The sequence below is a fragment of the Oncorhynchus masou genome, chromosome 23 (genome assembly GCF_036934945.1).
Source record: "Oncorhynchus masou masou isolate Uvic2021 chromosome 23, UVic_Omas_1.1, whole genome shotgun sequence".
In the NCBI taxonomy this organism is placed as follows: domain Eukaryota; kingdom Metazoa; phylum Chordata; class Actinopteri; order Salmoniformes; family Salmonidae; genus Oncorhynchus; species Oncorhynchus masou.
The window spans coordinates 9,882,599-9,910,069 of record NC_088234.1 but is presented as its reverse complement, the minus strand read 5'-3'; the positions used below and the strand labels follow the sequence as shown (position 1 = coordinate 9,910,069).

Here is a 27,471-nt window from a genome sequence, read left to right as displayed (position 1 = left end):
TATTCCCTACACAGTCCACTACTATAGACCAGGGCCCTATTCCCTACACAGTCCACTACTATAGATCAGGGCCCTATTCACTACACGGTCCACTACTATAGACCAGGGCCCTACACAGTCTACTACTATAGACCAGGGCCCTATTCACTACACGGTCCACTACTATAGACCAGGGCCCTACACAGTCCACTATTATAGACCAGGGCCCTACACAGTCCACTACTATAGACCAGGGCCCTATTCACTACACAGTCCACTACTATAGACCAGGGCCCTACACAGTCCACTACTTTAGACCAGGGCCCTATTATTCCCTACACATTCCACTACTATAGACCAGGGCCCTATTCCCTACACAGTCCACTACTATATACCAGGGCCCTACACAGTCCACTACTATAGACCAGGGCCCTACACAGTCCACTACTATAGACCAGGGCCCTATTCCCTACACATTCCACTACTATAGACCAGGGCCCTATTCCCTACACAGTCCACTACTATATACCAGGGCCCTACACAGTCCACTACTATAGACCAGGGCCCTATTCCCTACACAGTCCACTACTATAGACCAGGGCCCTACACAGTCCACTACTATAGACCAGGGCCCTACACAGTCCACTACTATAGACCAGGGCCCTATTCCCTACACGGTCCACTACTATAGACCAGGGCCCTACACAGTCCACTATTATAGACCAGGGCCCTACACAGTCCACTACTATAGACCAGGGCCCTATTCACTACACAGTCCACTACTATAGACCAGGGCCCTACACAGTCCACTACTTTAGACCAGGGCCCTATTATTCCCTACACATTCCACTACTATAGACCAGGGCCCTATTCCCTACACAGTCCACTACTATATACCAGGGCCCTACACAGTCCACTACTATAGACCAGGGCCCTACACAGTCCACTACTATAGACCAGGGCCCTATTCCCTACACATTCCACTACTATAGACCAGGGCCCTATTCCCTACACAGTCCACTACTATATACCAGGGCCCTACACAGTCCACTACTATAGACCAGGGCCCTATTCCCTACACAGTCCACTACTATATACCAGGGCCCTACACAGTCCACTACTATAGACCAGGGCCCTACACAGTCCACTACTATAGACCAGGGCCCTATTCCCTACACATTCCACTACTATAGACCAGGGCCCTATTCCCTACACAGTCCACTACTATATACCAGGGCCCTACACAGTCCACTACTATAGACCAGGGCCCTATTCCCTACACAGTCCACTACTATAGACCAGGGCCCTATTCCCTACACAGTCCACTACTATAGACCAGGGCCCTGTTCCCTACACAGTCCACTACTATAGACCAGGGCCCTATTCCCTACACAGTCCACTACTATAGACCAGGGCCCTATTCCCTACACAGTCCACTACTATAGACCAGGGCCCTATTCCCTACACAGTCCACTACTATAGACCAGGGCCCTATTCCCTACACAGTCCACTACTATAGACCAGGGCCCTATTCACTACACGGTCCACTACTATAGACCAGGGCCCTACACAGTCCACTACTATAGACCAGGGCCCTATTCCCTACACAGTCCACTACTATAGACCAGGGCCCTATTCCCTACACAGTCCACTACTATATACCTGGGCCCTGTTCCCTACACAGTCCACTACTATATACCAGGGCCCTACACAGTCCACTACTATAGACCAGGGCCCTACACAGTCCACTACTATAGACCAGGGCCCTATTCCCTTCACAGTCCACTACTATAGACCAGGGCCCTACACAGTCCACTACTATAGACCAGGGCCCTATTCCCTACACAGTCCACTACTATAGACCAGGGCCCTATTCCCTACACAGTCCACTACTATAGACCAGGGCCCTATTCCCTACACAGTCCACTACTATAGACCAGGGCCCTATTCACTACACGGTCCACTACTATAGACCAGGGCCCTACACAGTCCACTACTATAGACCAGGGCCCTATTCCCTACACAGTCCACTACTATAGACCAGGGCCCTATTCCCTACACAGTCCACTACTATATACCTGGGCCCTGTTCCCTACACAGTCCACTACTATATACCAGGGCCCTACACAGTCCACTACTATAGACCAGGGCCCTACACAGTCCACTACTATAGACCAGGGCCCTATTCCCTTCACAGTCCACTACTATAGACCAGGGCCCTACACAGTCCACTACTATAGACCAGGGCCCTATTCCCTACATAGTCCACTACTTAGACCAGGGCCCTATTCCCTACACAGTCCACTACTTTAGACCAGGGCCCTGTTCCCTACACAGTCCACTACTATAGACCAGGGCCCTATTCCCTACACAGTCCACTACTATAGACCAGGGCCCTATTCCCTACACAGTCCACTACTATAGACCAGGGCCCTATTCCCTACACAGTCCACTACTATAGACCAGGGCCCTATTCCCTACACAGTCCACTACTATAGACCAGGGCCCTATTCCCTACACAGTCCACTACTATAGACCAGGGCCCTATTCACTACACGGTCCACTACTATAGACCAGGGCCCTATTCACTACACGGTCCACTACTATAGACCAGGGACCTATTCACTACACGGTCCACTACTATAGACCAGGGCCCTACACAGTCCACTACTATAGACCAGGGCCCTATTCCCTACACAGTCCACTACTATATACCTGGGCCCTGTTCCCTACACAGTCCACTACTATATACCAGGGCCCTACACAGTCCACTACTATAGACCAGGGCCCTATTCCCTTCACAGTCCACTACTATAGACCAGGGCCCTACACAGTCCACTACTATAGACCAGGGCCCTATTCCCTACACAGTCCACTACTATAGACCAGGGCCCTATTCCCTACACAGTCCACTACCTATTCCCTACACAGTCCACTACTATAGACCAGGGCCCTATTCCCTACACAGTCCACTACTTTAGACCAGGGCCCTATTCCCTACACAGTCCACTACTATAGACCAAGGCCCTATTCCCTACACAGTCCACTACTATAGACCAGGGCCCTATTCCCTACACAGTCCACTATGGCTTTTCTTTTATCCTACACACACACACTCTCTCTCTCTCTCTCTCTCTCTCTCTCTCTCTCTCTCTCTCTCTCTCTCTCTCTACCTCTACCTCTCTCTCTCTCTCTCTCTCTACCTCTCTCTCTCTCTCTACCTTTCTACCTTTACCTCTCTCTCTACCTTTCTACCTCTCTACCTCTCTCTACCTCTCTACCTTTCCTCTCTCTCTCTACCTTTCTACCTCTCTACCTCTCTCTCTACCTCTACCTCTCTACCTCTCTCTACCTCTACCTCTCTCTCTCTCGACCTACCTCTCTACCTCTCTCTCTCCCTTTACCTCTCTCTCTCTACCTTTCTACCTCTACCTCTCTACCTCTCTCTCTACCTCTCTCTCTACCTCTACCTCTACCTCTCTCTACCTCTACCTCTCTCTCTCTCTACCTACCTCTACCTCTCTCTCTCTCTACCTCTACCTTTCTACCTTTACCTCTCTCTCTCTACCTTTCTACCTCTCTACCTCTCTCTCTCTCTACCTCTCTCTCTCTACCTCTACCCCCTCTCTACCTCTACCTCTCTACCTCTCTCTCTCTACCTCTCTACCTTTACCTCTCTCTCTCTCTCTACCTCTCTACCTTTCTACCTCTACCTCTTTATCTCTCTCTCTACCTCTACCTCTCTCTCTACCTCTACCCCCCCCTCTCTCTCTCTCTCTCTCTCTCTCTCTACCTCTCTACCTCTCTACCTCTACCTCTCTACTTCTCTACCTCTACCCCCCCTCTCTCTCTCTCGCTCTCTGCCTCTCTCTACCTCTACCCCTCTCTCTCTACCTACACCCCCTCTCTCTCTCTCTCTCTCTACCTCTCTTTCTACCTCTACCTCTCTTTCTACCTCTACCTCTCTTTACCTCTACCTCTCTTTACTTCTACCTCTCTCTACCTCTACCTCTCTCTACCTTTCGCTACCTCTACCTCTCTCTCTCTCTCTACCTACACCCTTCTCTCTCTCTCTACCTCTCTCTCTACCACTATCGCTCTCTCTACCTCTACCTCCCTCTACCTCTCTTTACCTCTCTCTCTCTACCTCTACCTCTCTCTACCTCTCTTTCTACCTCTTACCTCTCTTTCTACCTCTACCTCTCTCTACCTCTACCTCTCTCTCTCTCCCTACCCCTCTCTCTACCTCTCTCTCTCTCTACCTCTCTCCCTCTACCTCTCTCTCTCTACCTCTATCACTCTCTCTCTCTCTACCTCTCTCTACCTCTACCTCTCTCTCTACCTCTCTCTCTACCTCTACCTCTCTCTACCTCTCTCGACCTCTACCTCTCTCTCTCTCTCTCTACCTCTCTCTCTACCTCTATCGCTCTCTCTCTACCTCTACCTCTCTCTCTACCCCTCTCTCTCGCTCTCTCCCTACCTCTCTCTCTCTACCTCTACCCCTCTCTCTCTCTCTACCTCTCTACCTCGATTGTCATGGGAAACAGATATGAGAGAGAGAGGAAGGAGAGGTGTGGAACCAGACCTCTCTCTCTCGACCTCTCCTTTTTTGATAATTTTCCACCAGGCTCAGTGTGTGTAGAATAATAGGAAACACCACCCAGACACACACTCAGGCCTCTCACAGTGTATGACGTACGGCAACAGATGTGGAACCAGACAGACAGGGCAGTCACACACACACACACACACACACACACACACACACACACACACACACACACACACACACACACACACACACACACACACACACACACACACACACACACACACACACACACACACACACACACACACACACACACACACACACACACACACACACACACACACACACACACACACACACACACACACACACGTCAGGTGACTATCACTCCACACAGTGTGATATGGAAACTGTATTAACATTGCACAGTACTGACAGACAAAGCACTTGTTCATTTGTTCCTACCGCACCTCTCTCTCTCTTTCTCTCTTCTCTCGCTCTCTTTCTCTCCCTCTCTCTCTTTCTCCCTCTCTCCTGTCTCTCTCTTTCTCTCCCTCTCTCCTGTCTCGCTCTTCTCTTTCTCTCCCTCTCTCTCCTGTCTCTCTCTTTCTTTCCCTCTCTCCTGTCTCTTTCTTTCTCTCCCTCTCTCCTGTCTCTCTCTTCTCTTTCTCTCAGACTGTTCTAGTGCCCTCGCCAATTCGTTGATATATTTGTTGAAGAGGGTGGGGCTTAAGCTGCATCCCTGTCTTTCCTCCACGCCCAGTGGAAGGAAATGTGTTTTTTTTACAATTTTAAACGCACACTTGTTGTTTGTGTACATGGATTTTATAATGTTGTATGTTTTTCCTCCAACACCACGTTCCATCAGTTTGTATAGCAGACCCTCATGCCAAATTGAGTCGAATGCTTTGTTTGAAATCAACAAAGCATGAGAAGACTTTGCCTTTGTTTTGTTTGTTTGTTTGTCAATTAGGATGTGCAGGGTGAATACGTGGCCTGTTGTACGGTCATGTGGAAGAAAGCCAATTTGACATTTGCTCACTAAATTGTTTTTACTGAGGAAATGTCTGCTGTTAATGATAATGCAGATGATTTTCCCAAGGTTGCTGTTGATACATATCCTACGGTACTTATTGGGGTCAAATTTGTCTCCACTTTTGTGGATTGGGGTGATCAGTCCTTGGTTCCAAATATTGGGGAAGATGCCAGAGCTAAGGATGATGTTAAAGAGTTTTAGTATAGCCAATTGTAATTTATGGTCTGTATATTTTTATGATTTCATTGAGGACCAACACCACAGGACTCTCTCGCTCTCCTTTTCTCTCTCTCTCTCTCTCTCTTCCTGACTCTCCATCCTTGTCTCTCTCTCTCTTGTCTCTCTCTCTCTCTCTCTCTCTCTTCCTGACTCTCCATCCTTGTCTCTCTCTCTCTTGTCTCTCTCTCTCTCTCCCTGACTCTCTCCATCCTTGTCTCTCTCTCTCTCCCTGACTCTCTCCATCCTTGTCTCTTCTTTCTCTGTCTCTCTCTCCTCCTGACTCTCTCCATCCTTGTCTCTCTCTCTCTCTCTCTCCCTGACTCTCTCCATCCTTGTCTCTTCTCTCTCTCTCTCTTCCTGACTCTCTCCATCCTTGTCTCTTCTCTCTCTCTCTCTCTCTTCCTGACTCTCTCCATCCTTCTCTCGCTCTCTCTCTCTCTCCCTGACTCTCTCCATCCTTGTCTCTCTCTCTCTCTCTCTCTCTCTCTCTCTCTTCTAGTGTTGCACGGTATACCAGTACCACGGTAATATCATGGTATCAAAACATCATAATACTATGGAGTACTGTAGCACCATATCATATGATACTACCAACTTGTTCAGCTCTACCGATCTCAAGAACCTGCTGGCGCCTTTTGTCAAATGTTTATAAAGTCAATTTTTTAAATAATAAATTCAGTTGAATTTAAGCAACAGCCACTAGTCTGTTATGTGAGCCGGTCCAATGATATCCACTTCACATTCATATCATGTGTGGCAGCTGTAATACGCCAGCCGCATCCCCTACCAGCCTTCACTCACCTGCTTCTCTCAGCATCTCCTACCAGCCCCACTCACCTGCTTCTCTCAGCATCTCCTACCAGCCCTCACTCACCTGCTTCTCTCAGCATCTCCTACCAGCCCTCACTCACCTGCTTCTCTCAGCATCTCCTACCAGCCCCCACTCACCTGCTTCTCTCAGCATCTCCTACCAGCCCTCACTCACCTGCTTCTCTCAGCATCTCCTACCAGCCCTCACTCACCTGCTTCTCTCAACATCTCCTACCAGTCCTCACTCACCTGCTTCTCTCAGCATCTCCTACCAGCCCTCACTCACCTGCTTCTCTCAGCATCTCCTACCAGCCCTCACTCACCTGCTTCCTTCAGCATCCCCTACCAGCCCTCACTCACCTGCTTCCCTCAGCATCCCCTACCAGCCCTCACTCACCTGCTTCTCTCAGCATCTCCTACCAGCCCTCACTCACCTGCTTCCTTCAGCATCTCCTACCAGCCCTCACTCACCTGCTTCTCTCAGCATCTCCTACCAGCCCTCACTCACCTGCTTCTCTCAGCATCTCCTACCAGCCCTCACTCACCTGCTTCCCTCAGCATCCCCTACCAGCCCTCACTCACCTGCTTCTCTCAGCATCTCCTACCAGCCCTCACTCACCTGCTTCCTTCAGCATCCCCTACCAGCCCTCACTCACCTGCTTCCCTCAGCATCCCATACCAGCCCTCACTCACCTGCTTCTCTCAGCATCTCCTACCAGCCCTCACTCACCTGCTTCTCTCAGCATCTCCTACCAGCCCTCACTCACCTGCTTCTCTCAGCATCTCTTACCAGCCCTCACTCACTTGCTTCTCTCAGCATCTCCTACCAGCCCTCACTCACCACATTCTCTCAGCATCCCCTACCTGCCCTCACTCACCTGCTTCCTTCAGCATCCCCTACCAGCCCTCACTCACTTGCTTCTCTCAGCAACTCCTAGCAGCCCTCACTCACCTGCTTCCCTCAGCATCCTCTACCAGCCCTCACTCACCTGCTTCCATCAGCATCCCCTACCAGCCCTCACTCACCACATTCTCTCAGCATCCCTTACCAGCCCTCACTCACCACATTCTCTCAGCATCTCCTACCAGCCCCCACTCACCTGCTTCTCTCAGCATCTCCTACCAGCCCTCACTCACCTGCTTCTCTCAGCATCTCCTACCAGCCCTCACTCACCTGCTTCCTTCAGCATCCCCTACCAGCCCTCACTCACCTGCTTCCCTCAGCATCCCCTACCAGCCCTCACTCACCTGCTTCTCTCAGCATCTCCTACCAGCCCTCACTCACCTGCTTCTCTCAGCATCTCCTACCAGCCCCCACTCACCTGCTTCTCTCAGCATCTCCTACCAGCCCTCACTCACCTGCTTCTCTCAGCATCTCCTACCAGCCCTCACTCACCTGCTTCTCTCAACATCTCCTACCAGTCCTCACTCACCTGCTTCTCTCAGCATCTCCTACCAGCCCTCACTCACCTGCTTCTCTCAGCATCTCCTACCAGCCCTCACTCACCTGCTTCTCTCAGCATCTCCTACCAGCCCTCACTCACCTGCTTCCCTCAGCATCCCCTACCAGCCCTCACTCACCTGCTTCCCTCAGCATCCCCTACCAGCCCTCACTCACCTGCTTCTCTCAGCATCTCCTACCAGCCCTCACTCACCTGCTTCTCTCAGCATCTCCTACCAGCCCTCACTCACTTGCTTCTCTCAGCATCTCCCACCAGCCCTCACTCACCACATTCTCTCAGCATCTCCTACCAGGCCTCACTCACCACATTCTCTCAGCATCCCTTACCAGCCCTCACTCACCACATTCTCTCAGCATCTCCTACCAGCCCCCACTCACCTGCTTCTCTCAGCATCTCCTACCAGCCCTCACTCACCTGCTTCTCTCAGCATCTCCTACCAGCCCTCACTCACCTGCTTCCTTCAGCATCCCCTACCAGCCCTCACTCACCTGCTTCCCTCAGCATCCCCTACCAGCCCTCACTCACCTGCTTCTCTCAGCATCTCCTACCAGCCCCACTCACCTGCTTCTCTCAGCATCTCCTACCAGCCCTCACTCACCTGCTTCTCTCAGCATCTCCTACCAGCCCTCACTCACCTGCTTCTCTCAGCATCTCCTACCAGCCCCCACTCACCTGCTTCTCTCAGCATCTCCTACCAGCCCTCACTCACCTGCTTCTCTCAGCATCTCCTACCAGCCCTCACTCACCTGCTTCTCTCAACATCTCCTACCAGTCCTCACTCACCTGCTTCTCTCAGCATCTCCTACCAGCCCTCACTCACCTGCTTCTCTCAGCATCTCCTACCAGCCCTCACTCACCTGCTTCTCTCAGCATCTCCTACCAGCCCTCACTCACCTGCTTCCCCCAGCATCCCCTACCAGCCCTCACTCACCTGCTTCCCTCAGCATCCCCTACCAGCCCTCACTCACCTGCTTCTCTCAGCATCTCCTACCAGCCCTCACTCACCTGCTTCCTTCAGCATCTCCTACCAGCCCTCACTCACCTGCTTCTCTCAGCATCTCCTACCAGCCCTCACTCACCTGCTTCTCTCAGCATCTCCTACCAGCCCTCACTCACCTGCTTCCCTCAGCATCCCCTACCAGCCCTCACTCACCTGCTTCTCTCAGCATCTCCTACCAGCCCTCACTCACCTGCTTCCTTCAGCATCCCCTACCAGCCCTCACTCACCTGCTTCCCGCAGCATCCCATACCAGCCCTCACTCACCTGCTTCTCTCAGCATCTCCTACCAGCCCTCACTCACCTGCTTCTCTCAGCATCTCCTACCAGCCCTCACTCACCTGCTTCTCTCAGCATCTCTTACCAGCCCTCACTCACTTGCTTCTCTCAGCATCTCCTACCAGCCCTCACTCACCACATTCTCTCAGCATCCCCTACCTGCCCTCACTCACCTGCTTCCTTCAGCATCCCCTACCAGCCCTCACTCACTTGCTTCTCTCAGCAACTCCTAGCAGCCCTCACTCACCTGCTTCCCTCAGCATCCTCTACCAGCCCTCACTCACCTGCTTCCATCAGCATCCCCTACCAGCCCTCACTCACCTGCTTCTCTCAGCATCTCCTACCAGCCCTCACTCACCTGCTTCTCTCAGCATCTCCTACCAGCCCTCACTCACCTGCTTCTCTCAGCATCTCCTACCAGCCCTCACTCACCTGCTTCTCTCAGCATCTCTTACCAGCCCTCACTCACTTGCTTCTCTCAGCATCTCCTACCAGCCCTCACTCACCACATTCTCTCAGCATCCCCTACCTGCCCTCACTCACCTGCTTCCTTCAGCATCCCCTACCAGCCCTCACTCACTTGCTTCTCTCAGCAACTCCTAGCAGCCCTCACTCACCTGCTTCCCTCAGCATCCTCTACCAGCCCTCACTCACCTGCTTCCATCAGCATCCCCTACCAGCCCTCACTCACCTGCTTCTCTCAGCATCTCCTACCAGCCCTCACTCACCTGCTTCTCTCAGCATCTCCTACCAGCCCTCACTCACCTGCTTCTCTCAGCATCTCCTACCAGCCCTCACTCACTTGCTTCTCTCAGCATCTCCCACCAGCCCTCACTCACCACATTCTCTCAGCATCTCCTACCAGCCCTCACTCACCACATTCTCTCAGCATCCCTTACCAGCCCTCACTCACCACATTCTCTCAGCATCTCCTACCAGCCCCCACTCACCTGCTTCTCTCAGCATCTCCTACCAGCCCTCACTCACCTGCTTCTCTCAGCATCTCCTACCAGCCCTCACTCACCTGCTTCCTTCAGCATCCCCTACCAGCCCTCACTCACCTGCTTCCCTCAGCATCCCCTACCAGCCCTCACTCACCTGCTTCTCTCAGCATCTCCTACCAGCCCTCACTCACCTGCTTCTCTCAGCATCTCCTACCAGCCCTCACTCACCTGCTTCTCTCAGCATCTCTTACCAGCCCTCACTCACTTGCTTCTCTCAGCATCTCCTACCAGCCCTCACTCACCACATTCTCTCAGCATCCCCTACCTGCCCTCACTCACCTGCTTCCTTCAGCATCCCCTACCAGCCCTCACTCACTTGCTTCTCCCAGCAACTCCTAGCAGCCCTCACTCACCTGCTTCCCTCAGCATCCCCTACCAGCCCTCACTCACCTGCTTCCATCAGCATCTCCTACCAGCCCTCACTCACCTGCTTCTCTCAGCATCTCTTACCAGCCCTCACTCACTTGCTTCTCTCAGCATCTCCTACCAGCCCTCACTCACCACATTCTCTCAGCATCCCCTACCTGCCCTCACTCACCTGCTTCCTTCAGCATCCCCTACCAGCCCTCACTCACTTGCTTCTCTCAGCAACTCCTAGCAGCCCTCACTCACCTGCTTCCCTCAGCATCCCCTACCAGCCCTCACTCACCTGCTTCCATCAGCATCCCCTACCAGCCTTCATTCACCTGCTTCATACAGATCATTATGCAGTGTTTATTCCTTCCTCCCATTCCTCCATTCAAAGTAGACCTTTTCAAATATTAGCGATATAAGCCATTTTATTTAGTATTCTACTCTATTATACTGTACACTATTATACTGTACACTGAACAATGTGAAGTTAAAGTTGTAGTTTTGTTGTAGTTTTGAAGTGTTGAAGTTCAATGTGAATTTCAGAGACAGGTTTTTGGAAAACGTGAACCAGTGTCCGGGGGCGAACAGGATGCTTGGCCACAGATATATATATATTTTCTTCCACCGTGGTATTGCGATACTACTTGGTATCGTGATATTGTATGATAGTGGTATTGTATCGTTGGTAAAACGTTGGTATCGTGATATTGTATGATACCGGTAGTGTATCGTTGATAAAACGTTGGTGTCAAGATATTGTATGATAGTGGTATTGTATCGTTGGTAAAACGTTGGTATCGTGATATTGTATGATAGTGGTATTGTATCGTTGGTATCGTGATATTGTATGATAGTGGTATTGTATCGTTGGTATCGTGATATTGTATGATAGTGGTATTGTATCGTTGGTAAAACGTTGGTATCGTGATATTGTATGATACCGGTAGTGTATCGTTGGTATCGTGATATTGTATGATAGTGGTATTGTATCGTTGGTAAAACGTTGGTATCATGATATTGTATGATACCGGTAGTGTATCGTTGGTATCGTGATATTGTATGATACCGGTATTGTATCGTTGGTAAAACGTTGGTATCGTGATATTGTATGATAGTGGTAGTGTATCGTTGGTATCGTGATATTGTATGATACCGGTATTGTATCGTTGGTAAAACGTTGGTATTGTGATATTGTGATGATAGTGGTATTGTATACTTGGTAAGACGTTGGTATTGTGATATTGTATGATAGTGGTATTGTATCGTTGGTATCGTGATATTGTATGATACCGTTATTGTATCGTTGGTAAAACGTTGGTGTCAAGATATTGTATGATAGTGGTATTGTATCGTTGGTAAAACATTGGTATCGTGATATTGTATGATACCGGTATTGTATCCTTGGTAAAACGTTGGTATTGTGATATTGTATGATAGTGGTATTGTATCGTTGGTATTGTGATATTGTATGATAGCGGTATTGTATCGTTGGTATCGTGATATTGTATGATAGCGGTATTGTATCCTTGGTATTGTGATATTGTATGATAGTGGTAGTGTATCGTTGGTATTGTGATATTGTATGATAGCGGTATTGTATCCTTGGTAAAACTTTGGTGTCGTGATATTGTATGATAGTGGTAGTGTATCGTTGGTATCGTGATATTGTATGATACCGGTATTGTATCGTTGGTAAAACGTTGGTATTGTGATATTGTATGATAGTGGTATTGTATCCTTGGTAAAACGTTGGTATTGTGATATTGTATGATAGTGCTATTGTATCATTGGTAAAACGTTGGTATTGTGATATTGTATGATAGTGGTATTGTATCCCTGGTAAAACGTTGGTATCGTGATATTGTATGATAGTGGTAGTGTATCGTTGGTATCGTGATATTGTATGATACCGGTATTCTATCGTTGGTAAAACGTTGGTATCATGATATTGTATGATACCGGTAGTGTATCGTTGGTATCGTGATATTGTATGATACCGGTATTGTATCATTGGTAAAACGTTGGTATCGTGATATTGTATGATAGTGGTAGTGTATCGTTGGTATCGTGATATTGTATGATACCGGTATTGTATCGTTGGTAAAACGTTGGTATTGTGATATTGTGATGATAGTGGTATTGTATACTTGGTAAGACGTTGGTATTGTGATATTGTATGATAGTGGTATTGTATCGTTGGTATCGTGATATTGTATGATACCGGTATTGTATCGTTGGTAAAACGTTGGTATTGTGATATTGTATGATAGTGGTATTGTATCCTTGGTAAAACGTTGGTATTGTGATATTGTATGATAGTGCTATTGTATCCCTGGTAAAACGTTGGTATCGTGATATTGTATGATACCGGTATTCTATCGTTGGTAAAACGTTGGTATCATGATATTGTATGATACCGGTAGTGTATCGTTGGTATCGTGATATTGTATGATACCGGTATTGTATCGTTGGTAAAACGTTGGTATCGTGATATTGTATGATAGTGGTAGTGTATCGTTGGTATCGTGATATTGTATGATACCGGTATTGTATCGTTGGTAAAACGTTGGTATTGTGATATTGTGATGATAGTGGTATTGTATACTTGGTAAGACGTTGGTATTGTGATATTGTATGATAGTGGTATTGTATCGTTGGTATCGTGATATTGTATGATACCGTTATTGTATCGTTGGTAAAACGTTGGTGTCGTGATATTGTATGATACCGGTATTGTATCCTTGGTAAAACGTTGGTATTGTGATATTGTATGATAGTGGTATTGTATCGTTGGTATTGTGATATTGTATGATAGCGGTATTGTATCGTTGGTATCGTGATATTGTATGATAGCGGTATTGTATCCTTGGTATTGTGATATTGTATGATAGTGGTAGTGTATCGTTGGTATTGTGATATTGTATGATAGCGGTATTGTATCCTTGGTAAAACGTTGGTATCGTGATATTGTATGATAGTGGTAGTGTATCGTTGGTATCGTGATATTGTATGATACCGGTATTGTATCGTTGGTAAAACGTTGATATTGTGATATTGAATGATAGTGGTATTGTATCCTTGGTAAAACGTTGGTATTGTGATATTGTATGATAGTGCTATTGTATCATTGGTAAAACGTTAGTATTGTGATATTGTATGATAGTGGTATTGTATCCCTGGTAAAACGTTGGTATCGTGATATTGTATGATAGTGGTAGTGTATCGTTGGTATCGTGATATTGTATGATACCGGTATTCTATCGTTGGTAAAACGTTTGTATTGTGATATTGTATGATAGTGGTATTGTATCCTTGGTAAAACGTTGGTATTGTGATATTGTATGATAGTGGTATTGTATCGTTGGTATCGTGATATTGTATGATACCGTTATTGTATCGTTGGTAAAACGTTGGTGTCAAGATATTGTATGATAGTGGTATTGTATCGTTGGTAAAACGTTTGTATCGTGATATTGTATGATACCGGTATTGTATCCTTGGTAAAACGTTGGTATTGTGATATTGTATGATAGTGGTATTGTATCGTTGGTATTGTGATATTGTATGATAGCGGTATTGTATCGTTGGTATCGTGATATTGTATGATAGCGGTATTGTATCCTTGGTATTGTGATATTGTATGATAGTGGTAGTGTATCGTTGGTATTGTGATATTGTATGATAGCGGTATTGTATCCTTGGTAAAACGTTGGTATCGTGATATTGTATGATAGTGGTATTGTATCGTTGGTATTGTGATATTGTATGATAGTGGTATTGTATCCTTGGTAAAACGTTGGTATTGTGATATTGTATGATAGTGCTATTGTATCGTTGGTAAAACGTTGGTATTGTGATATTGTATGATAGTGGTATTGTATCCCTGGTAAAACGTTGTTATCGTGATATTGTATGATAGCGGTATTGTATCCTTGGTAAAACGTTGGTATCGTGATATTGTATGATACCGGTAGTGTATCGTTGGTATCGTGATATTGTATGATAGCGGTATTGTATCGTTGGTATTGTGATATTGTATGATTGTGGTAGTGTATCGTTGGTATTGTGATATTGTATGATAGCGGTATTGTATCCTTGGTAAAACGTTGGTATCGTGATATTGTATGATAGTGGTAGTGTATCGTTGTTATCGTGATATTGTATGATACCGGTATTGTATCCTTGGTAAAACGTTGGTATCGTGATATTGTATGATAGTGGTAGTGTATCGTTGTTATCGTGATATTGTATGATACCGGTATTGTATCCTTGGTAAAACGTTGGTATTGTGATATTGTATGATACCGGTAGTGTATCGTTGGTATCGTGATATTGTATGATAGTGGTAGTGTATCGTTGTTATCGTGATATTGTATGATACCGGTAGTGTATCCTTGGTAAAACGTTGGTATCGTGACAACACTACTCTCTTTGCTCCACCTCTCTCTCTCTCTCTGTCTCTCCAACAGAATTAACTAAATGACCCTTCATGTTGACCCCTTGTTAAACGGCAGCCATTTTCCAGTTCAGTGTTATTATCCAGCCTCTCTCTTCATGGCTCCTTTGTGCTATTCGCTATTCGCCCCAGGGCACAATTCACTCTGATGACTGTGAGGTTCTTTCCTGTCGCTGCCTTGTGTGGTGAATCTCTCAGTAAGACTCAAAAGGTTTCTTCTTAGAAACGATCAATGATCTATTCATCTTTTCAGAGAAGATTACTCCCTCCCTGCTTTTATGACATGCATGGACACACGCGCTCTCTCACACACACACAGACACACACACACACACCTCTCGTTCTTGTTGAGCAACCGGACAGTGTTGAGTGCTGTTCATCGATCACTCGATCGTATTTTCAAAAGGTTGAAAAGTCTACAGTTTTTAGTATGTGTTATTTTAGCGTGCATGCTGTTAGACAAGTTGAGTCTACACACACACACATTCACACAACACACACACATACACACTCACACAACACACACACACACTCACACAACACACACCATACACACTCACACAACACACACATACACACTCACACAACACACACATACACACACACACACACACAACACACACACATACACACTCACACAACACTCACACAACACACACACACACACACATACACACTCACACAACACTCACACAACACACACATACACACACACACACACACACAACACACACATACACACACACAACACACACATACACACTCACACAACACTCACACAACACACACACAACACACACACATACACACACACACAACACACACATTCTGTTTGGTAGAGGAAGCTTTTGCATGTCATAAAAGCAGGCTGAGAGTTGTTCTTCCTCCTATCCAGATGGAGATGGGAGGATGTTGTGGTGGACGAGCACTTAAAGTTCTCTAAGGCAAAATAGAGAGGAAAGGACTGATGGAGAGAGGGAGAGAGGGAGGGAGAGAGATGCTATTTAGAAAGGCCGCCGAAGGCAGACCTGGCTCTCAAGAGAAGCTATGTGCACACTGCCAACAAAATGAGGTGGAAACTGAGCTGCACTTTCTAACCTCCTGCCCAATGTATGACCATGTTTGAGACACATATTTCCCTCAGATTACACAGACACACAACGATTTTGAAAACAAATCCATTTTTGACAGCAGCAAGATTTGTGACCTGTTGCCACAAGAAAAGGTCAACCAGTGAAGAACAAACAACATTGTAAATACAACATATATGTACAGTACCAGTCAAAAGTTTGGACACACCTACTCATTTAAGGGTTATTCTTCATTTTTACTATTTTCTACATGGAATAGAATAATAATACTTGTTTTGGTTACTGCATGATTCCATATATGTTATTTCATAGTTTTGTTGTCTTCACTCTTCTCTTCACTCTTCTCTTCATCCTCTCTACATCCTCTACATCATCTCTACATCCTCTACATCCTCTACATCCTCTCTACATCCTCTCTACATCCTCTCTACATCCTCTACATCATCTCTACATCCTCTACATCATCTCTACATCCTCTACATCCTCTCTTCATCCTCTCTTCATCCTCTACATCCTCTACGTCATCTCTACATCCTCTACATCATCTCTACATCATCTCTTCATCCTCTACATCATCTCTACATCCTCTACATCCTCTCTACATCCTCTCTTCATCCTCTACATCTTCTCTACATCCTCTCTACATCCTCTCTTCATCCTCTACATCCTCTACATCCTCTCTTCATCCTCTCTTCATCCTCTACATCCTCTACGTCATCTCTACATCCTCTACATCATCTCTACATCATCTCTTCATCCTCTACATCATCTCTACATCCTCTACATCCTCTCTACATCCTCTCTTCATCCTCTACATCTTCTCTACATCCTCTCTACATCTTCTCTACATCCTCTCTACATCCTCTCTTCATCCTCTACATCCTCTACATCCTCTCTACATCCTCTACATCATCTCTTCATCCTCTACATCATCACTACATCCTCTACATCCTCTTTACATCCTCTCTTCATCCTCTACATCCTCTCTACATCTTCTCTACATCCTCTCTTCATCCTCTACATCCTCTCTTCATCCTCTACATCTTCTCTACATCCTCTCTTCATCCTCTTCATCCTCTCTTCATCCTCTACATCTTCTCTACATCCTCTCTTCATCCTCTTCATCCTCTACATCCTCTACATCCTCTACATCATCTCTACATCCTCTACATCATCTCTACATCCTCTACATCTTCTCTACATCCTCTCTACATCCTCTCTTCATCCTCTACATCATCTCTTCATCCTCTACATCTTCTCTACATCCTCTCTACATCCTCTCTTCATCCTCTACATCCTCTACATCCTCTACATCTTCTCTACATCCTCTCTACATCTTCTCTTCATCCTCTACATCCTCTCTACATCCTCTTCATCCTCTACATCATCTCTACATCCTCTACATCTTCTCTACATCCTCTCTACATCCTCTCTTCATCCTCTACATCCTCTACATCCTCTACATCATCTCTACATCCTCTACATCATCTCTACATCCTCTACATCTTCTCTACATCCTCTCTACATCCTCTCTACATCCTCTACATCCTCTCTACATCCTCTCTTCATCCTCTACATCCTCTCTTCATCCTCTACATCTTCTCTACATCCTCTCTACATCCTCTCTTCATCCTCTCTTCATCCTCTCTACATCCTCTCTACATCTTCTCTACATCCTCTACATCCTCTCTACATCTTCTCTACATCCTCTACATCCTCTCTTCATCCTCTACATCTTCTCTTCATCCTCTTCATCCTCTACATCCTCTCTTCATCCTCTACATCCTCTCTACATCCTCTCTACATCCTCTACATCTTCTCTACATCCTCTCTACATCTTCTCTACATCCTCTCTACATCCTCTCTTCATCCTCTCTACATCCTCTACATCTTCTCTTCATCCTCTCTTCATCCTCTACATCCTCTCTTCATCCTCTACATCTTCTCTACATCCTCTCTACATCCTCTCTTCATCCTCTCTTCACCCTCTCTACATCCTCTCTACATCCTCTCTTCATCCTCTCTACATCCTCTCTACATCCTCTCTTCATCCTCTACATCCTCTCTTCATCCTCTACATCATCTCTACATCCTCTCTTCATCCTCTCTACATCCTCTCTATATCCTCTTTACATCTTCTCTACATCCTCTCTACATCCTCTCTTCATCCTCTACATCTTCTCTTCATCCTCTCTACATCCTCTCTATATCCTCTCTACATCTTCTCTACATCCTCTCTACATCCTCTCTACATCCTCTCTACATCCTCTCTTCATCCTCTCTACATTCTCTACATCCTCTTTATCCTCTCTACATCCTCTCTTCATCCTCTACATCCTCTCTACATCCTCTCTTCATCCTCTCCTCATCCTCTCTACATCCTCTCTTCATCCTCTTCATTCTCTCTACATCCTCTCTTCATCCTCTCTACATCATCTCTTCATCCTCTCTTCATCCTCTACATCCTCTCTACATCCTCTCTTCATCCTCTACATCCTCTCTACATCCTCTCTACATCCTCTCTTCATCCTCTCTTCATCCTCTCATCATCTACATCCTCTACATTCTCTACATCTTCTCTACATCCTCTACATCTTCTCTACATCCTCTCTACATCCTCTCTTCATCCTCTACATCCTCTCTTCATCCTCTCTACATTCTCTACATCTTCTCTACATCCTCTCCATCTTCTCTACATCCTCTCTACATCCTCTCTTCATCCTCTACATCCTCTCTTCATCCTCTCTTCATCCTCTACATCCTCTCTACATCCTTTCTATATCCTCTCTATATCCTCTCTACATCTTCTCTACATCCTCTCTACATCCTCTTCATCCTCTACATCCTCTCTACATCCTCTCCTCATCCTCTACATCCTCTCTTCATCCTCTACATCATCTCTACATCCTCTACATCCTCTCTACATCCTCTTCATCCTCTACATCTTCCCTACATCCTCTACATCCTCTCTTCATCCTCTCTACATCCTCTACACTTGCCATCACACACGCACACACACACACACACACACACACACACACACACACACACAGGTGTACTAATCGTAGATCATGCCTATTGATCTTTAACTGTATTGATTAGGCCTAGTACATAAACAGAAGTGATGACAGGCAGTATTGGGAACCTCCTGTTGTTATTGCGTCGTTGTGGTTCAATAAAGATGATCAATTGCTTATCAATCATCAATCAATCAGTTGTCGATGCATTTATGCGCCTATTCAGCAATGTGGGCACAACCCATTTAACCCCTAAAGAGCAAACATAGACAAATCAGATTCCTGTGATGCATTCCAGCTGGCGCCCTACCCTTCTATAAAGGACACTTCTTTTTGACCACAGCCCTATAGGACCCTACTAGTGCAGGAATCGGGTGCCATTTGGGACGTAGCCCGTCAGACGTGTGGGTACAATATAGTATGTGTGTGTCCTCCAGTCAGCACCTCTGTCACGGTCGATCCTGACAAGAGGAGTGCTTTAGAAGGGATATCCGACGTGTGTGAATCAGTAGGGAGGGTCAACGACATAGGCTCGCATCTCAAATGGAACCTTGCTCGTGTCCCAAATCTGGCACCCTGTTCCCTATTTCTTACACCTTGCTCGTGTCCCAAATCTGGCACCCTGTTCCCTATTTATGACTCCTTGCTCGTGTCCCAAATCTGGCACCCTGTTCCCTATTTATGACACCTTGCTCGTGTCCCAAATCTGGCAACCTGTTCCCTATTTATGACACCTTTCTCGTGTCCCAAATCTGGCACCCTGTTCCCTATTTCTTACACCTTGCTCGTGTCCCAAATCTGGCACCCTGTTCCCTATTTATGACTCCTTGCTCGTGTCCCAAATCTGGCACCCTGTTCCCTATTTATGACACCTTGCTCGTGTCCCAAATCTGGCACCCTGTTCCCTATTTATGACACCTTGCTCGTGTCCCAAATCTGGCACCCTGTTCCCTATTTATGACACCTTGCTCGTGTCCCAAATCTGGCACCCTGTTCCCTATTTATGACACCTTTCTCGTGTCCCAAATCTGGCACCCTGTTCCCTATTTATGACACCTTGCTCGTGTCCCAAATCTGGCACCCTGTTCCCTATTTATGACACCTTTCTCGTGTCCCAAATCTGGCACCCTGTTCCCTATTTATGACACCTTGCTCGTGTCCCAAATCTGGCACCCTGTTCCCTATTTATGACACCTTGCTCGTGTCCCAAATCTGGCACCCTGTTCCCTATTTATGGCACCCTGCTCGTGTCCCAAATCTGGCACCCTGTTCCCTATTTATGACACCCTGCTCGTGTCCCAAATCTGGCACCCTGTTCCCTATTTATGACACCTTCTCGTGTCCCAAATCTGGCACCCTGTTCCCTATTTATGACACCTTGCTCGTGTCCCAAATCTGGCACCCTGTTCCCTATTTATGGCACCCTGCTCGTGTCCCAAATCTGGCACCCTGTTCCCTATTTATGACACCCTGCTCGTGTCCCAAATCTGGCACCCTGTTCCCTATTTATGACACCTTCTCGTGTCCCAAATCTGGCACCCTGTTCCCTATTTATGACACCTTGCTCGTGTCCCAAATCTGGCAGCCTGTTCCCTATTTATGACACCTGGCTCGTGTCCCAAATCTGGCAGCCTGTTCCCTATTTATGGCACCCTGCTCGTGTCCCAAATCTGGCACCCTGTTCCTTATTTATGGCACCCTGCTCGTGTCCCAAATCTGGCACCCTGTTCCCTATTTATGACACCTTGCTCGTGTCCCAAATCTGGCACCCTGTTCCCTATTTATGGCACCCTGCTCGTGTCCCAAATCTGGCACCCTGTTCCCTATTTATGACACCCTGCTCGTGTCCCAAATCTGGCACCCTGTTCCCTATTTATGACACCTTTCTCGTGTCCCAAATCTGGCACCCTGTTCCCTATTTATGACACCTTTTTCGTGTCCCAAATCTGGCACCCTGTTCCCTATTTATGACACCTTGCTCGTGTCCCAAATCTGGCACCCTGTTCCCTATTTATGACACCTTTCTCGTGTCCCAAATCTGGCATCCTGTTCCCTATTTATGACACCTTGCTCGTGTCCCAAATCTGGCAGCCTGTTCCCTATTTATGACACCTTGCTCGTGTCCCAAATCTGGCACCCTGTTCCCTATTTATGACACCTTGCTCGTGTCCCAAATCTGGCACCCTGTTCCCTATTTATGACACCTTTCTCGTGTCCCAAATCTGGCACCCTGTTCCCTATTTATGACACCTTGCTCGTGTCCCAAATCTGGCACCCTGTTCCCTATTTATGGCACCCTGCTCGTGTCCCAAATCTGGCACCCTGTTCCCTATTTTTGGCACCTTTATCGTGTCCCAAATCTGGCACCCTGTTCCCTATTTTTGGCGCCCTATTCCCTATAGAGCCCCTGGTTAAAAGTAGTGCACTACTATAGGATACTATTTAAGATTCCACCAGTATCCCCTATTCTATACATTAGGGCTCTTGTAGACTAACATTAGAAGAGACACACACAGACGTTTCAGAAGGCTATTAGACTTGTCGATCGGGTAGGGAGAGTCACATTAGTCAATGACATAGTGCACTTCTTTTGGGCCAGAAACACGCATAGGGATTTCTCATATGATCTCAAGCACATACTTTCCTGTTGCCCTGAGTAAGGTGTGTGTGTGTGTGTGTGTGTGTGTGTGTGTGTGTGTGTGTGTGTGTGTGTGTGTGTGTGTGTGTGTGTGTGTGTGTGTGTGTGTGTGTGTGTGTGTGTGTGTGTGTGTGTGTGTGTGTGTGTGTGTGTGTATGTGTGTGGAGCACTGAGTGCAGATACATTATGGTAGCCCTTCAATCAGTGTCGTAGCAGGCTAAGTCCCTAACACACACACACACACCTAAATATCGAATGCCTCTCTGTAGAGAATACATGGAAGAGAGAGAGAAGGGGGGCCAGAGATAGGGAGGGGGAGAGAGAGAAGGGGGGGCAGAGATAGGGAGGGAGAGAGAAAGAAGGGGGGGCAGAGATAGGGAGGGGGAGAGAGAGAAGGGGGGGCAGAGATAGGGAGGGGGAGAGAGAGAGAAGCAGGGGCAGAGATAGGGAGGAGGAGAGAGAGAAGGGGGGGCAGAGATAGGGAGGGGAGAGAGAGAAGGGGGGTCAGAGATAGGGAGGGGGAGAGAGAGAGAAGGGGGCAGAGATAGGGAGGGAGAGAGAAAGAAGGGGGGGCAGAGATAGGGAGGGGGAGAGAGAGAAGCAGGGGCAGAGATAGGGAGGGGGAGAGAGAGAAGGGGGGCAGAGAAAGGGAGGGGGAGAGAGAGAAGGGGGCAGAGATAGGGAGGGGGAGAGAGAGAGGGGGGCAGAGATAGGGAGGGGTAGAGAGAGAAGGGGGCAGAGATAGGGAGGAGGAGAGAGAGAAGGGGGGGCAGAGATAGGAAGGGGGAGAGAGAGAAGGGGGGGCAGAGATAGGGAGGGGGAGAGAGAGAAGGGGGGGCAGAGATAGGGAGAGAGAGAAGGGGGAGGAGGAGAGAGAAGGGGGGGCAGAGATAGGAGAGAGAGAAGGGGGAGGAGGAGAGAGAAGGGGGGGCAGAGATAGGGAGAGAGAGAAGGGGGGGAGAGAGAGTAAAAGAGAAACCAGAATGGAGAACTGAATGAGAGAAAAGGGAAGTTGGAGAACTGACCCGTCAGACCTGTATGTACCTGGGTATCGCTCTACAGAATATCAGTCTCAAACTGCATCTTATGTCCTATGTCGTGCACTGCTTTCAGCCAGAGGAGCACAGCACTATGTAGGGAATAGAGTGCTGTTTGAGAGGATGGAAGACACTGCCTAGTATTAAATGGCTATTATAAACTGGGGGGTTTGAGCCCTGAATGCTGATTGGCTGACAGCCGTGTTATATCAGACCGTATACCACGGGTATGACAAAACATGTATTTTTACTGCTCTGTTTACATTGGTAACAAGTTTATAATAGCAATAAGGCACCTCGGGAGGTTTGCGGTATATGGCCAATATACCCCGGCTAAGGGCTATACTCAGGCACTCCGCGTTGTGTCATGCATACGTCGTGGTTTCTTGGCCGTAATGTAAGTCAGTCTTTTGGAGACTCTTCAGTGTACCTGTATCCTGTATGATCATCTCCATGGTGATCTCTGAACCCTCTGTTGGCCATTCTCTATAGTACACTATATCCTGTATGATCATCTCCATGGTGATCTCTGAACCCTCTGTTGGCCATTCTCTATAGTACACTATATCCTGTATGATCATCTCCATGGTGATCTCTGAACCCTCTGTTGGCCATTCTCTATAGTACACTATATCCTGTATGATCATCTCCATGGTGATCTCTGAACCTTCTGTTGGCCATTCTCTATAGTACACTATATCCTGTATGATCATCTCCATGGTGATCTCTGAACCCTCTGTTGGCCATTCTCTATAGTACACTATATCCTGTATGATCATCTCCATGGTGATCTCTGAACCTTCTGTTGGCCATTCTCTATAGTACACTATATCCTGTATGATCATCTCCATGGTGATCTCTGAACCTTTTGTTGGCCATTCTCTATAGTACACTATATCCTGTATGATCATCTCCATGGTGATCTCTGAACCTTCTGTTGGCCATTCTCTATAGTACACTATATCCTGTATGATCATCTCCATGGTGATCTCTGAACCCTCTGTTGGCCATTCTCTATAGTACACTATATCCTGTATGATCATCTCCATGGTGATCTCTGAACCCTCTGTTGGCCATTCTCTATAGTACACTATATCCTGTATGATCATCTCCATGGTGATCTCTGAACCTTCTGTTGGCCATTCTCTATAGTACACTATATCCTGTATGATCATCTCCATGGTGATCTCTGAACCCTCTGTTGGCCATTCTCTATAGTACACTATATCCTGTATGATCATCTCCATGGTGATCTCTGAACCTTCTGTTGGCCATTCTCTATAGTACACTATATCCTGTATGATCATCTCCATGGTGATCTCTGAACCTTTTGTTGGCCATTCTCTATAGTACACTATATCCTGTATGATCATCTCCATGCTCTGTTGGCTAACTCAACTCATGCTCTGTTGGCTAACTCAACTCATGTATTCCGGCTCAGGGTTACATTAAAATCCCTGTTTGGGCTGCAAAAGCTGGGCTTTACTGCCCTCTAGTGGTTAGGCGATGCAAGTGCTAAATCTGCTTTAAACAGAGCCCTGAAAATGATCTATTGTTCTATTCATCCTCTCTTTCTCTCCCCCGTCTCCATCCCTCTCTCTCTTTCTCTCCCCCGTCTCCATCCCTCTCTCTCTTTCTCTCCCCCGTCTCCATCCCTCTCTCTCTTTCTCTCCCCCGTCTCCATCTCTCTTTCTCTCCCCCGTCTCCATCCCTCTCTCTCCCCCCATCTCCATATTTCCCCCTCTCTCTCTTTCTCTCCCCCATCTCCATCTCTTTCTCTCCCCCGTCTCCATCCCTCCTCTCTCTTTCTCTCCCCCATCTCCATATTCACCCATCTCTCTCTTTCTCTCCCCCGTCTCCCTCCCTCTCTCTCTTTCTCTCCCCCATCTCCCTCCCTCTCTCTCTTTCTCTCCCCCGTCTCCATATTCACCCCTCTCTCTCTTTCTCTCCCCCGTCTCCCTCCCTCTCTCTTTCTCTCCCCGTCTCCATCCCCTCTCTTTCTCTCCCCCGTCTCCCTCCCTCTCTCTTTCTCTCCCCCGTCTCCATCCCTCTCTCTTTCTCTCCCCCGTCTCCCTCCCTCTCTTTCTCTCCCCCGTCTCCATCCCTCTCTCTTTCTCTCTCCCGTCTCCATCCCTCTCTCTTTCTCTCCCCCGTCTCCATCCCTCTCTCTTTCTCTCCCCCATCTCCATATTCACCCATCTCTCTCTTTCTCTCCCCCGTCTCCCTCCCTCTCTCTCTTTCTCTCCCCATCTCCCTCCCTCTCTCTCTTTCTCTCCCCCGTCTCCATCCCTCTCTCTTTCTCTCCCCCGTCTCCCTCCCTCTCTCTTTCTCTCCCCCGTCTCCATCCCTCTCTCTTTCTCTCCCCCGTCTCCCTCCCTCTCTCTTTCTCTCCCCCGTCTCCATCCTCTCTCTTTCTCTCCCCCGTCTCCCTCCCTCTCTCTTTCTCTCCCCCGTCTCCCTCCCTCTCTCTTTCTCTCCCCCGTCTCCATATTCACCCCTCTCTCTCTTTCTCTCCCCCGTCTCCCTCCCTCTCTCTCTTTCTCTCCCCCGTCTCCCTCCCTCTCTCTCTTTCTCTCCCCCATCTCCATCCCTCTCTCTTTCTCTCCCGCATCTCCATATTTCCCCCTCTCTCTCTTTCTCTCCCCCATCTCCATATTTCCCCCTCTCTCTCTTTCTCTCTCCCCCCCGTCTCCCTCCCCTCTCTTTCTCTCCCCCATCTCCATATTTCCCCATCTCTCTCTTTCTCTCTCCCCCGTCTCCCTCCCTCCCCCAGCCAGTTTGATGTTAGGTACAGAGATCGACCTGCAGCATGTAGAGAACAGTGTGATTGCCATGGAGATGGTGTTGAAGGCGTGGCTTCATGACCAGGGCGGGAAGAAGGAACAACTCCACCTGTTGTTACCACCTGGACTACAGGGAGAGATTACTACACCTAGTCATGGACAGAGAGCTAGTCCAGGTAGTAGTCTGTCTGTTTCCTCTTGTCTCTCTGTCTGTTTCCTCTTGTCTCTCTGTCTGTTTCCTTTAGTCTCTGTCTGTTTCCTTTAGTCTCTGTCTGTTTCCTCTTGTCTCCCTGTCTTCCTTTTGTCTCTCTGTCTGTTTCCTCTTGTCTCTCTGTCTGTCTGTTTCCTCTCCTCTCTGTCTGTTTCCTCTTGTCTCCCTGTCTGTTTCCTTTTGTCTCCCTGTCTGTTTCCTCGTGTCTCTCTGTCTGTTTCCTCTTGTCTCTATCTGTTTCCTCTTGTCTCTATCTGTTTCCTCTTGTCTCTATCTGTTTCCTCTTGTCTCTGTCTGTTTCCTCTTGTCTCTCTGTCTATTTCTCTCTATCTGTTTCCTCTTGTCTCTTGTCTGTTTCCTCTTGTCTCTTGTCTGTTTCCTCTTGTCTCTTGTCTGTTTCCTCTTGTCTCTGTCTGTTTCTTTCTGTCTGTTTCCTCTTGTCTCTGTCTGTTTCTCTCTGTCTGTTTCCTATTGTCTCTCTGTCTGTTTCTCTCTGTCTGTTTCCTCTTGTGTCTTTGTCTGTTTCCTTTGACTCTCTGTCTGTTTCCTCTTGTCTCTCTGTCTGTTTCCTCTTCTCCCTGTCTGTGTCTCTCTGTCTGTTTCCTCGTGTCTCTCTGTCTGCTTCCTCTTGTCTCTGTCTGTTTCCTCTTGTCTCTCTGTCTGTTTCCTCTTGTCTCTCTGTCTGTTTCCTTTAGTCTCTGTCTGTTTCCTCTTGTCTCTCTGTCTGTTTCCTCTTGTCTCCCTGTCTTCCTTTTGTCTCTGTCTGTCTGCAGGTCTCCTAAGCCCCCGCCCTCTTACCCTGACTCCTGGACCTTGTTTCCTCTCCTCTCTGTCTGTTTCCTCTCGTCTCCCTGTCTGTTTCCTTTTGTCTCTCTGTCTGTTTCCTTTTGTCTCTCTGTCTGTTTCCTTTTGTCTCTGTCTGTTTCCTTTAGTCTCTGTCTGTTTCCTCTTGTCTCTATGTCTGTTTCCTCTTGTCTCTGTCTGTTTCCTCTTGTCTCTCTGTCTATTTCTCTCTGTCTGTTTCCTCTTGTCTCTTGTCTGTTTCCTCTTGTCTCTGTCTGTTTCCTCTTGTCTCTGTCTGTTTCTCTCTGTCTGTTTCCTCTTGTCTCTGTCTGTCTGTATCCTCTTGTCTCCCTGTCTTCCTTTTGTCTCTCTGTCTGTTTCCTCTTGTCTCTCTGTCTGTCTGTTTCCTCTCCTCTCTGTCTGTTTCCTCTTGTCTCCCTGTCTGTTTCCTTTTGTCTCTCTGTCTGTTTCCTTTTGTCTCTCTGTCTGTTTCCTTTTGTCTCTGTCTGTTTCCTCTTGTCTCTATGTCTGTTTCCTCTTGTCTCTGTCTTTTTCCTTGTGTCTCTCTGTCTGTTTCCTCTTGTCTCTATCTGTTTCCTCTTGTCTCTCTGTCTATTTCTCTCTGTCTGTTTCCTCTTGTCTCTTGTCTGTTTCCTCTTGTCTCTCTGTCTGTTTCCTCTTGTCTCTCTGTCTGTTTCCTTTAGTCTCTGTCTGTTTCCTCTTGTCTCTCTGTCTGTTTCCTCTTGTCTCCCTGTCTTCCTT

General features: G+C 47.4%; 1 protein-coding gene across 1 annotated transcript in view; it reads left to right on the top strand.

Annotated features, from left to right (window-relative positions):
• m1ap (meiosis 1 associated protein) overlaps nucleotides 1-27,471 on the top strand; it is a 79,262-nt gene that overhangs the window by 28,564 nt on the left and 23,227 nt on the right. The window contains exon 5 of the mRNA XM_064932867.1: nucleotides 25,706-25,891. Within this exon, the coding sequence (XP_064788939.1) occupies nucleotides 25,706-25,891 (186 nt within the window). The remainder of the gene's footprint in view (nucleotides 1-25,705; nucleotides 25,892-27,471) is intronic.